Genomic DNA, 13,422 nt, shown 5'->3' with positions numbered 1-13,422 from the left:
TACACAGAAGCTATTTAAACTGTTTCGCCGGAAATAGACGGTCGCGCTCGCGCTCGCGCCGAGGAGAAAGATAAAGAAAGCTGCGAGAGGGAAAAAATCAAAAAGAGAAGAAGAGGAACGAGAAGAAAATATAACAGAGACGGCCATCGACGCTGGAACGCTCGCTATGACGGCCGATGGTATCAAGGAGAGTATGCGAATAATACGCGAAGCCAAAAATAAAAGGAGGAAAGAAAAAGGAAATGTGCGACGACCAAGAATCTCTACAAGCGGCAAATCCACTGGAAAAGAAGCGTACGATTCGTTGGAGATCGTCGGAGAACGTCTGGAGAGAGTCTTAGGGGAAAATAAAGAATGTCGAATTTGCATTCGAACGTGCCGGAAACGGCTGAATTAATTCGTCGACGTAATTCGGTTCGAGATCATAGCCGAACTTTCGGAGATTTCTAATTCATTTTACAATTGTTAAATTGTTTCGCGTAAGCTCTTTGCACTCGGAGATTTCTGCTGTCATTTTTCGGTCGGAGCGACGGTTTTCCTAGGAAAATTGCCGGACAAACTTTTCCCCCGAAGAATCGATCGCTTGCATTTAATGACAGAGCTCGGATTCTTTTTGCGAAAGCAGAAGTTCGGAGCGAATAAAACGGCGTATCAAGTCGGAATTAGAATCGAGATATCGTCGGGTTTTATTGACGTTTCCTGGCGCGATGCATTCTGCACGGCGGCGTTTGCTTGAACCCATAAAATCCGCAGACTATTTGTCACGGTACCAATTTGCCCCCAGGCCGCACATTTCTTAGCGGCAACTGTGCGAGACACAGTCGCTTTACCGTTAACAATTTGTTCCTGGAAGCGGATATTATACCGGGTGTGCCGATAGCAATGCAATATTTCATTCGATCACCGCAGAAAGCGTTTCAACGCTGAGTTCGTAATATTCGTATATTCGTGACACGTAATCGTCATAACTTTCTGAAATACGAATCGCACAACAACTTAGATTAGACCCTCTACTTTCATCGTACGTAACTCATTTTATTGCCATTTTAATTCTTCACAATGTAGCAATTGAAAAAGCGAAGACTCGAAATGACGCTACAAATTGTACAGGCTGTATCGATAAGCGATTTTCAACGACCTGTAAAAACATCGAAAAATTTTTTCCACGACTGCGCATACGATCGATTTAAAGATCGAAGCTTCCTCTTTCCAACGACACCTTAAATCTTGCTCTACGATTTTTTTTAGCCATCTTATGAGCCATAAACGAAGACCAAGTTCGGCGCTCATGGTATGTCACAAAGACGACGGTACAGCTTTCGTTCAAAGCTTGATAAAACGCCCCCAAAAAATCGCACGTCGAGTTTCTCGAGCTCGTTGCAAAGAGGAAGGTTCGAACTTTAAATCCATGGTAGATTGATCCCCGAAAAAAATTTTTCGACGATTCTACAGGGGTTTGAAATGGCGGTAGATTCCTGTACACCGTTTTCCTTGTTCCAAGCTGGATCAAATCTTTGCACGCGATAAGCCGATCTCTGACGGTGTTTTAATCGTGTCACGTGTCATATTTTCCTGCTTCCTGACGTAATTCTGACATCTCTTTGACGAAGCCTAACGCTAAGATAATCCCGCGTTATGACGTGCGTGTGTGCACAAAGTCTGAAGAGCTCGGATAATCCCTTGTCTCTCTGTCGCGCTAGACTCCAGCTCTCTGCCGGAGCATTACAGGCGAACCCTTGATTTCCACCTGAACTGAAAACCGTAACTTGTACCCGACAAAATCACGGCTGACTCGCGAATCTACGGAAAAGACTCTACGCGTTACGGATCTGCGAGAAAAATCAGGCGAGGCAATTTTCACGCCGTAATCGACGCGAGAGATACTTCCGTTTCGCCGGTAATTTGGATCGACGTGCCGTATTCTCGTGCGAAAAATCACGGCGAGGTCCAAGCGAATCAGTGCCGCGCGACTTCCACGGGGGAATTACGAAGCTGTTCCGTTTTAGCGTCGGAGAAAGTTGAGCGCGGGATTTCGACGGGGAATTCCCGGGAGGACCGGAAGCCGGTTTTTCTTTTCCAAAAATGTCCATCCCGAGAAAACCGTTCCCGCCGCGCCGTGAAACCTGGCAGCAGAACCGCCGAAAAGTTCGGTCGAGTGCAAAGAGCCGGGGTACAGCGAAATGGGCCGTCGAACAAAGCGAGTCTATCTGTTCGGTCTCGCCGCGTTCAACGGCTCGGTTGATACTTATCCGGTCGCGTGGCCCCGCGATTGCGCCATCTTCTTGAAATAGAGCACGCGGCCGACATTTCGGCCGGGCTTTCGTTCAACCCCTAAATCGTGACGCTTCCTCGGGAGATCGCGCACGCCGGACGGCGGAAAGACTTCGTACAGCTTCCACGCGAGTTATCGATCGGTCGAAGTCCGATAACTTCGCGAAAACGAAACGAGAATCGCGCGACGATAGAACTAGAGCTTCGCAATTTGTCGATCGCCTATCTCTTGATTTCGCATGACTCGGCGACCGGGAAAGAAACCGAGCGCACGAGTTCGTTCGAATACGAATCTCTTTTCCGTCCCTACGAGACAGTTTCTGTTCACTGAATTCCTGATCTTGGCTTTCCTCGCTACATTGTCTCGGCTGCTATCCTGCGTGTTTCAGCTGCTATCTTGTTTCAGTCGTTACCCTGTGTCTCAGTTGTTACCTCGCTCCAGTTGCTAGCTCGCTGATCAAATACAAAATTACAAAGGAATTAGACGAGTTTAAGGACACCGGCGCGTCGTTCTCAACTTGCTACGATCGTTAAAAAAAGAAAAGACTAGTAGTCTAACTGATGTTTCTGGGACAATTTTGATTTCGCATAAAGATCAAATCCGGATATAACATTTCCTCCCGGGCATCACGATTTAGGGGCATCACGATTTTTTAATAAAATCAGCTCCGCGAAGAAACGCTTCCATAGTTGGAGATCACCGCCGTACGCGTTGGTAGTTGCAAGCAGGGAAAACGAGAAGAGATAAAGAGAGACGAAGATAGAGAGTGAGAGAGAGAGAGTGAAAAAGTGAAAGAGAGAGAGTGTGTGTGTGAGAGAGAGAGAAGGAAACGCGGAATGGATGCAAGTAAAGCGTAATAATAAACGGAGAAAATGGCGGCTGGGCCGAGCCGCGGGAAAACAGTGTATAATACGAAAGAGTATATAGTAGCAGTATGTAGAGTAGAAAAGCATGCGGCGTGTGTTTGCAGACTTACTCCGGGTATTTCACGTTGGGTAGAGCCTTCAGGAAGCAACGCTGCCGCAGGATACCCTCCCACAGTTGAACACCGACAATACCGAATATGAAGAAGACGAAGAAACACAGTAAGAGAACGTTGCCAAGCATGGGCAGAGTGTCCAGCAGCAGCATCACCAGTATCCTCATACCTGAAATCAGACACACGGTTGCTCTGAGAACAATTTATACAGGAATGATTTAGAAATTAAAAAATTTATTAAATTTAAAATATTTCCAATAGAAACATCCAATGGACTATAATTTAACGAGAAGGTAAACATCTTAAAACGCTTGTAAAATAGTTTCAACAGAAATTTCACGTGGTAACACAGATTCTTTTCGTAGAACTTTAGAAGTTAATTAATCTTAAACAGAAAAAAATCTCAGAAAACAGAAAAAGATCTCTGCGCAGGCGAAGAATCTCGGAAAGCGAAGCGAAGAAAGCTGTCTTTGTTCCACGAGCGACCTTAATAGATCGAGAACAATGAATCGCACTTTCGGCCGCGTTCCGACTCGCGTTTTCTTCCGCGCATTTTTGTTGCCATAAACGCGCGTCTAAGATCCACGGTCGAAAGATCAGTCTCTATAACCGGCGCCGGCCTATCCGTGGCTCGCGGAACTTCCGCTGCGTCGCCTTTACCCGAGCAAAGCTAAATTCATCTTCCGGTTACGTCGCCGAGGTGACATTATCCTTCCCCCTAGCGACGTAAATAGCAAAACCCTTTATTTATCTGGTTTCTAGCGGGGGGGACAGCGGCATTGCGGCAGGCTGAAGATACTTTTCGGATGAGAGACTCTGGCCGGCATGCGACAGTGACGGATTTTCGGCGAGCAAACGGAAGCTTCTCGTTGCTCGCCGGTGTTTGTTGCCGCGCGCGACGTAACTTCGCGGCCCGTCCATTTTCGCGGGTTTTAAGCCCGCCGTGTTCGACTTGCTTTGCAAAACGGTTATGCAACGGACCGAGGAAATAGACTTATTCAGCTGTGCCGCGAGTATCCTGCATTAGTCACGTTCAATGATCGACGAACGACGGCGACGACGCCGGTAAATCGTTTCGAATAGCATCGTCTCTAAACACGAATTAATAAATGCCGCGCGTCGAAGTTCGGCCAATTTTATTTCAAATAATAAACAGCAAATTGCGAACGACAAGTTACAATATTTCGTTCGCAAGCGATAATTCGATTGGTTTATTTCACTGGAAAATCGTGTAAATAATTCCAACGAATGATACACTTGTTATTTCTTCATCGCAGACAAGATCTTTTATTTGGATTTTAGGGCAAGACGGAAAGTAACGTTAATCGTTCGACACATCGACTGTCGCGTTAATTTCGTGCACCCGTCGCAACAATTTATATTCGTTCGGTGTGTTATCATTTATTTACGAACTGCTCCGAACTACGCGCGCCCGCCGCACCATTATTTGCTTACGTTACCGGTCTCCGGCGACTCCTTGATCTCGGATCGAAGCTAAAAACTGGCCGGTTATCAGCGAAATGGTAACAAGTGTGCGAATTGATTTCCAATCCGTGGGCTTCTCGCACACAGACGGAACTTCCGCGTTAAAAGGTTAGATTGAACAACGGTCGCTAACAAGGAAACTTTGGTGACCTAAACGGTCCGAGCTTTTTTTCCCCAGGCTTGTTCGCAGGGGACCCCGATAGAAATATCCGGGAATTTTTTGTTTACCAATTTTTTCGGCCTCCGGGATGGAAATTGTTGCGGAAGGTTGTTACTCGTTTCCACCCTGTTTCCGTTTGTTCATGGGAAATGCCCGATGCAGAAGTGTTTATTAAAGAAATTCTCGACGCCGCGAATTTTCTAACGACCATAATACCGCATCCAGCTCGATCATCCGGTGTTCGTCCATTAAAAATCCCCCCATAGAAATGTTCCGGCGACGCGTCGGAAATTACGATAGAAGGAGAAAGCATTTCGACAGGTTTGTTATTATGGGATGTGAACTGCACAGGCATAAGTGCATCTATAAGCGACGTATCGCTAAGAATAGTACGGCTCGAAGGCTGTTGATTCGCGATTTAGAAGGAAAGTTGAAACTATCCAAAAACTTCTGCACAAGAATTGTAGCTCGACAGTTGACGAACCGCGGCTGAAAATAGCCTAAGCTTATAAGCGCCACGTACATTCCTTCGATTGTTCATTTTCATGATTTAGAGGGCCTCTACACGCTATTCTTCCCCGCGCTATATGACGCGCGACCGTAAAATTCATGAATTTAATGACGACGCCAAGAGAGAACGCGTTTGCAACGTGTGCAAATTGTGGGAAACGTGCGAGAAAATGTCGGCATCGGTAAATATAAATACAGGAAATTCTTCGTAATTCGCGCTCGGATTGTGCACAAAAATGGACAATTGGGGAGAATTTACTTTATGCCGATTCTAATTCCAAGATTCCATAAATGACTCGTTACTACTTTGCCTCATATTAACTGTTACAGCTTCCCGCGTGCTGTGTCTACAAACAATTTTTTTGACTAGAATGAATTATACACGGAAAAAGTAGAGACTTCAGGCTTTAAAATGAGTTTAGTTTCGTTGCTCTACGATTTTTGTTCACGAAGTTACAGTATTTTGAATATCGTCGATGTTTCGAAGCTTAGAAATTTCGCGTAAAGTCTACAACGAGGTTTCTCATCCACCGTGTCGCGAATAAATTTTGTTCAAGAAATCGATGGACGGCTTCCGAAAGCAGACACTTCGGGCTTTAAAATGAGCTGAGTTTCATCATCGTACGATTTTTTTGCACAGAGTTATAGCTGCTCGAATATCATCAATTTTTTGAATATTCGAGGTTTTGTGTAAAATCTAGAACGAGGTTTCCCATCCGTCATATAATAAATAAATTTTTTTAGAAGAAACTGACTAATATCTCTCGAAAGTAGACACTTCGGGCTTTAAAATGAGCCCAGTTTCATCGTTGTATAATTTTTTTGCACAAAGTTATAGCCGTTTGAATATCAACAATATTTTCGAGAATTTAAAACTTCGACAAAAATATAGTCGCGACTATAAGGCTCGAATAATCGTATCTCCTGTTCCAAAATCGAGCGCGAATTAGGGAGAATTTACTGCAACTTTTCAACTCGATGTTCGTCGTAAGCGAATGAAACGGTTCTCCCGCGATTCGACGAAGAAAGTCGATTACTCTCGAGACAAACCACGCGCCGCGGCGTAGCCTGTAGCCTGATTTCACGTTAATGAACGAGACAGAACGTCGTCGGCGGTAATGATATCGCCTGGAAAGTCACACGCGAACGGATTATCTAACTGTGCCGGCGCACGGAAAGAAATGTGTACGCTCGTTTCAGAACAGATCGAGATCGCCGTCGTTACTCAGCCGCGTAAAAGCGCCGATAAAATTCGCGGTGCACGCGCGCATCGCGAAATCGATGCCCGCGTAACTTTTTTCTCATGCGAACAGGGGGAAGTGTCGACAATTTTTTGCACGCCCCCGTTGCTTCGTTCGTACTCACTCGGAATTCTGTTGATGGCGCGCAGGGGTCTTAGAACTCTTATTGTTCGTATCGCCGACAGATTCATGTTCTCCACGTTCAAGCAGTACTCCAGGGCGCTGCAACAAAATGAAAACGCGCGGATTAACTTCTTCGTCCACTTCATCAATTATCTCTTCTCTCAATTATCTCGGTTCTCTTATCGTTAATCATCGTCGCTTGAAACATCGATCTCGTATGTTCAGACTCCACTCCAAATTGCCCTAAGTAGAATCACTATAACCGCCATCTGTGACGCAGAAAATATATTCTTCAAAGGTTCCTGAAGAATTCTACAAAGTTTGTAACCAATACGTCGATTAGTTTTGTTTATGAAAACATTTTTACATAAAACGGCGGGTGGAAAACCGAAAATACGTCTCTTCTCGGAAAGGATTAATTTCATCTTCTGTAGAATCTTTGGAAAATTTTTTTCACGGTTGAATCTACCACGAATTCGAAGATCGAACCTTCCTCTTTGCAACGAGCTCGAAAAACTTCATGTACGATTTTTTGGGAGCGTTTTATCAAGCTTTGAACGTCGTCGTCGCGATATACACCACAAGCGGCAAACTTGGTCGTCATTTATGGCTCGTAAGGCGGCTAAAAAAAATCGTAGGTCAAGATTTAAGGTGTCGTTGGAAAGAGGAAGCTTCGATCTTTAAATCGATCGTATGCGCGGTCGCGAGAAAAATTTTCCAATGTTTTTACAGGTCGTTGAACATTGCTTATTAATTCGGTCTACGGTATCTCGATTTCCGCGACTCCGCTGATCTCGTTGCAACGAATACGCGAAATTCGACAACTGTGTTGCAGCGAGACCGTGTTGCAGAGTCTCGTCGTGTTACACAAGACTCGCCTGTATTTAGAGTTTTGCGTGCGGAATTGAATTGGAGTCTATTTAACGACGCAACTACCAACTCGATTTAACGGTCCTGCCGAAGTCCCATTGCATAAGTGGTTCTACATAACCGTAATGCAGTTAAATGCGGCGCAAAGCGAACGATAAATCCAATTTGTCGAACCTTTTTAAAACGGATGCACTTTTCCAAATGAAAAATTCGTCTCGACGCTTTAACTTCGCGAAAACGCGTTCGCACCGAAATATCTGTCGCCTGAATAGCGTTGTCATTTATCGCTGAGGAAAAGTGTCCGCGTTCGGAGAACATTTATTCTTACTGTACCAGTGCATTCTGGACGTTCGTGAAACAGTGCGCGATAACACGGCTCTTCTAGATAAACATCCGTAGTCTAGTTATACTGCCGGTTTAATTAACTACTCGGTTTGCAATAACGAATCAGAGCCATAGGGATTATTTCAATCTAAATTTAATAGACAGCAGTGTTATCCGTTTCGCGGCAAGCATAATATTATCTCATTGTTATTAATAGTTAATCCTCGCATATTATTCGCCTCCATTATAGCGTTCCGCGGATTTTATGCTGTTTCAAGCACCGGGGCGGTTTTCGTTTCACCGCTTTCTCGGTTTTAGTCGATCGTCTTTTATTCTCGCTCGTTAACAAAGCTATAACAACAACGGACGACCAAAGAATGGAAATTATCGCATCGAAGCACCGGTAAAAATGTTTATTTTCTCACTTAATAAAATATATACTAATTGATAATAATCGAATCGCGTATTTGTCCGGTAAACCGAGCAGAAAATTACGCGAGCAAATCCGGAAGCATCTGTTTGCGAAGCCGCAACGACCGTGTTGGCAGATAAAGTAAATGTCCTTTTATAGCTTGTAGCTGCTGACGTAAAATTACGTCATAAGGCAGCAAGAGATCGAGCGAGCGGGAACAAGAGAGAGAGAGAGAGAGAGAGAGAGAGAGAGAGAGAGAGAGAGAGAGAGAGAGAGAGTGGGGAGAGAAGAAAGCAGGACGAATTAAAAAGATCCCTTATTCTCCTTTCGAACACGCTGATATTTTCCAAAAGAAATTCCTTTAATTCGTATCCTCGGATTAGCGACAAAAGCCCCGGCAGCTTTCGAGTTGCTTTTCAAGCTCTTCTCGTTTTACGATTTTCTGGGAACCGGAGAAATTGTGAACCGCGGTGGCATTAAGGCGTCGAATAAAATATGAATCTGGATGTTTGAATGAACGTTCCGCGGCCTCGCCATGAGCCCTGGCTATAATTAATTACAGGTGTTATATGTTCCGTGTTTGTCTTGCAATTAGTGCTGCGCGAAATGCGACGATTGTTTCGGAGTTAGGTGCTCGGGTAGTGATTCACCGATGCTTGGGCTATGATTTAGTAATAGTCGGGCAATAATTCGTTAATACTTGGGGGAACAATGCCGGCGAGACAATAATACAATTGAGGTAATAATTCAATGCAGAAAATAATTCAATCCGGAGAATAATCTAAGCCTGAGATCGGATAATAGATCGCCGTGATAGTTTGGCAATTGTTTAGTGAAGTCGAACAATTCGATAATATGTACTCGAAGAACGATTCGAAACGCTGTTTGGACAATAATTAATTTTGCCAAGGCTCTCCGATTCGATTAATCTGTGTCGTCGCGCCGCGCAATCGTGCATTACTATAAATTTGCCGCAAGAATCTCGTCCGACGATTCGCCCGTGAAGATCCCCTAGACGGGGTAGTTTACCAAACGAACCGGAAACTGAAAGCCAAGATTTAGCCATAGCGATTCCTTCGTTGCAGACCCTTCCTTGCATCTCATAGATATTAACGACAATCTGCTTGCCGTACCGATATCGAAAAATTGATTCTGCTGACTGGTCAAAGAATTCGGTCACCCGTGAACGAAGGGTGCACCGTGTTAACTTTTAGTTATTCGCTTTGAGAATGTTTGCCGTTCGACGAATCGTCGCTACAGTCCGTCGCAAAAGTCCTGGATAAATTTCCTGGAATTCGTTTACCGAATATATTCAATCTGCAAAGAACATTGTTATCGTTGTATTTGCTAACAAGAAAACACGGATAACAGAGGAAATACAATGGAAACGTTTATTCAGCATCATCGTTATTCAACGTATTCTTTTTAGAACGATAAAGACACTCACCCGGCAGCCACGATAAAAAAGTCGAGCCTGTTCCAGGAGTCGGCGAGGTAGGTGCCCTTGCCGTATATGCCCATCGCGACCATTTTGATGGTCATCTCGAGGGCGAAGAAGGCGAAGATGATGTCGTCGAACATCTGGAAGCATCGTCCGCGGACGGAGAAGGGCTGATTAGGCGAAAGGGCGCTTAATTGAATCGGGCGCGGTTGATCAAGGACACTCGAGCACACAAGTTCCATTACTCATCGAACGCCAGATGTTGGTTTCTCGTGTTTGCCTCCGTTTTCTGCGGTGCCGTGCGAATTCTGAAGCGCGGGAGAGGAGGGGGGCAAGGTAAACAGCGCCATTAATCAATCCCCACTCGCCCCGATTGGCCGGACGAGCTGTTTTTGATTCTAATTCGCCCTCAGAGGCCGGCGCGCGTCGCGTTGCCTCGCGTCAACTTCCGGTCCGCGATCGTTTATCCCGGCCCTCGAAGGACGCGACTCCTCTTTCGCCAATAAACACGCGCTCTATGCCGAATCGAATGACAAAAGCTTTCGACCGTGCCGAGTACCGCGACGCGCGAGAGTGGAAACAAACGAAGCTCTTCCAATGCCACCGGTGAGAGTACGAATACCAAATTCACGACTTTTTGACCCTTCAGGAGGAGGCGACCCTATTCTATATCAACACCTTTTTTGATTTACTATAGTAACACCTTTTTTTATCAGGAATTATACATCATTCTTCACGACACATAATTATGTTATTGGTCATTTTCATTATGTACCTTCAATAGGTGCAGTCTTTGTTACTGGATTAACTTTAAATAAGCATCTACTAAACTTCCAATTTATTATAATATTCATTGGAGTTAATATAATAATATCCTACCGCTTCGTTCCCGTTACATACTAATTACAAATTTGCTCGATATTACCATTCCTCTTTCCTATATCTGTGAAACATTCCTTCCTGTACTTTGCCGCCTCGCTTTCTAACCATTCTTACCATCCTACCGATTTCTTACCGATTCGCTTCTTTGCTACTTCGTCCAACGTCCCTTTGTTTTCCACGTAGTTTTCTAAGCATTTCGTTCTCGCTGCCGACTTCTTACCAATTCGCTCGGCATTCTTTCGTTCTTCCATGATTTCGTTCTCTTTTCTATCGCGACGTAGTAACAATTGCGTCGCACTCTCCGCTCGTCCTGTAGGTTAGTCCGCGCCGGACGCCCTCTGGCGGCGGAAGGACGACCGCGGGCCCCGCTAGCGCTCCCCCTGGGACGTCTTAGGAAATAATTACGGAGGGAAGTTGTCGTTATTGTGCCGCGCCACGACGATGTGACATAATCGTATTTCGGGCCTGTTTCTCGCATCCAAAACCTTTCGCCGACGCTTCCGAATTATGTGCATCGACGAGAACGCGTTCGCGATCCAACATCTGCCGACGGATCTAATAACTGGACCGCGGATTTCCACGCAACGTAAACATCGTCTGCAGCAATCGCGAGATGTACAGCAGCCGCTCCCGCCAGGTATTTAGGCTTTGATTCTAAGCACGTCGATCTGTTGAATATACATATGCGATGCGATCGTATTTGTAAATTCTTGAAACGCTTTCACGGTTCTGTATTTTATCTGGACGAATATTTTATCTGACGAATGCACGAATTAACTATAATATTATTATATAATATTTACGCCACCTGTAAAACGAATCCACGCGATATCCGGCGGGAGACTGTCCGATAAATTCACGGTTTTCGTTTCCTTCGGCGCTTTGTTTTCGACGCGCTGTTTCCCCTGCGGATTTCTTGCTAATTTAACCTTTTAGGCACGGCTGAATTCTGCGCGAGGCTATTTCTCTGGACGCGGCAGAGTCTGATACTGTATATTCTGTCTGTATATACAGGGTGTCCCAAAGATGTCTTGCAATCCGAAAGTGGCGGGTTCCTCGGGCCATTCGAAACAACTTTTTCCTTTACAAAAATTTGCTCCGTTAACGAGTTATCAACGAAAAACAGTGACCAATGAGAGGCGAGCTCGGGTGGCGCGAGGCAACCGAGTCAATGAGCGGAACTGGGCTTCGCGCGCTGGTTGACTGGGCCGCCTCGCGTCGGCCGTACTCGATTCTTATTGGTCACTGTTTTTCGTTAATAACTCGTTAACGGTGCCTCGGAGAACATTTTCGTAAAGGAAGAAGTTGCTTCGAATGATCCGAGGAACCCGCCATTCCCGGATTGCGAGACATTTTTGGGACACCCTGTAGACTGTTGTAAATCGATGTGGAGACAAAAGAAGTGTGAAACAATGCATATGAAGACGGTTATTTGGTTCGAACGATGAGCGAGTGAGCTACCAGAGCAAGCCACTATAGTGGCGCGTCGTCCAGGGAGATGACATCCGCGAAAGCCACTATAGTGGCGTGTCGTTCTAAAAGATGATATCCGCGGAAGCCACTATAGTGGCGCGTCGTGCCTAAAAGGTTAATCGATGGGGCCCTCTCGCTTCTCTTTACCGTTCCGTTTCGCGCAAATATTGCGTAACTTTCGGGCTCCTTAAAAAGCTCGAAGTTGCCTCGAGATTAGGTGCTCGAGCGTCTTCGAAGTACGAAATTCTTCCCGGGGAGGAAACATGGTGGAAAAAATGTGATTCTCGCAGATGAGAGGGAATTTAATATTTTCGGGTCTGATGGGCGAAAACTGATACGGCGTAAAGCGAATGAAGTGGTGCTTCGCAGTGAAAATCTCTGGCCAACCGTGAAACATTGCTGGACCAAGTGTAATGGTTTGCAGTTGCAATTCGGATGCTGGGATTGCTTTATTATTGGGGCGAGTTTGTGTTTTCATTTGGCGGATTTTAGCTGGACACGTCGCTGTCAAAGAAAATCCGATAAATATATGAACGTGAACATAATTTATAAGCAACTTTTACCGATAAAGGAAAAACTGAGAGCACGGATGAATGGGAATTGAAAAACCATAGAATTTTAATTTTCAATCGAATCTGCCGTTGAATATGTGCAAACGTGTCTGTAATTGAATTTTGAATAGAAAATAATGAAAGTAGGCAAAATATTTGATCAATAAATTAAAATTTAATACTTAGCGCTATTCGATTATTACAAAATAATTATCATAAAATACTAGGTTACTCGCAGACTCTGTTTAAGAAATTGTTAATAATTTCACGATTATCACATTTTTCTCCAAATTGTTCCAAGTTTCTTCGCACCCTTTGCCGCGACTAAAACGCATGATTTCTCGAGGGTAAAATTTCCGGGTGAAAGTAGAGTAATCTATTTAATGCATTGTACGTAATGCAATCTGAATGCATTTTATGCACGCTCGCTGTCCCCTTCGTCCGCGTTTCCCACAAAAAAAAAATAAAAAATGAAAACTATATAAAGAAAAGGAGGGAAAAAGGGGCGCACGTGAAACATTTCTGGAAGACCGCGTGCTCACCAAGTCGAACGAAATTTTATTTCTTGGGGGAGAAAAACGGATAATAAAGTCACTGTGCAGGAAACGGCACTAACTTTCCGGACCACCTAACGGCGGAGAGAAGAAGAAAAAAAAAATCGTTGCAGAATCTTATTCCAGGTTCAGCGACGTAATCCGA

At 44.8% G+C, this 13,422-nt stretch overlaps 1 protein-coding gene across 4 annotated transcripts in view; it reads right to left on the bottom strand.

Annotated features, from left to right (window-relative positions):
* Positions 1-13,422, bottom strand: part of Ca-alpha1T (Ca[2+]-channel protein alpha[[1]] subunit T) — a 132,002-nt gene that overhangs the window by 88,218 nt on the left and 30,362 nt on the right. For all 4 annotated transcript variants that reach the window (XM_076521407.1, XM_076521405.1, XM_076521406.1 and 1 more), the window contains exons 3-5: positions 9,824-9,957; positions 6,772-6,869; positions 3,249-3,420 (exon numbers count right to left, since the gene is read on the bottom strand). In XM_076521407.1, the coding sequence (XP_076377522.1) occupies positions 3,249-3,420; positions 6,772-6,869; positions 9,824-9,957 (404 nt within the window). The remainder of the gene's footprint in view (positions 1-3,248; positions 3,421-6,771; positions 6,870-9,823; positions 9,958-13,422) is intronic.

The sequence above is a fragment of the Megalopta genalis genome, chromosome 5, assembly GCF_051020955.1.
Source record: "Megalopta genalis isolate 19385.01 chromosome 5, iyMegGena1_principal, whole genome shotgun sequence".
Taxonomy (NCBI): domain Eukaryota; kingdom Metazoa; phylum Arthropoda; class Insecta; order Hymenoptera; family Halictidae; genus Megalopta; species Megalopta genalis.
The sequence above is the reverse complement of the archived record's forward strand: the minus strand, read 5'-3'. Positions and strand labels throughout refer to the sequence as shown.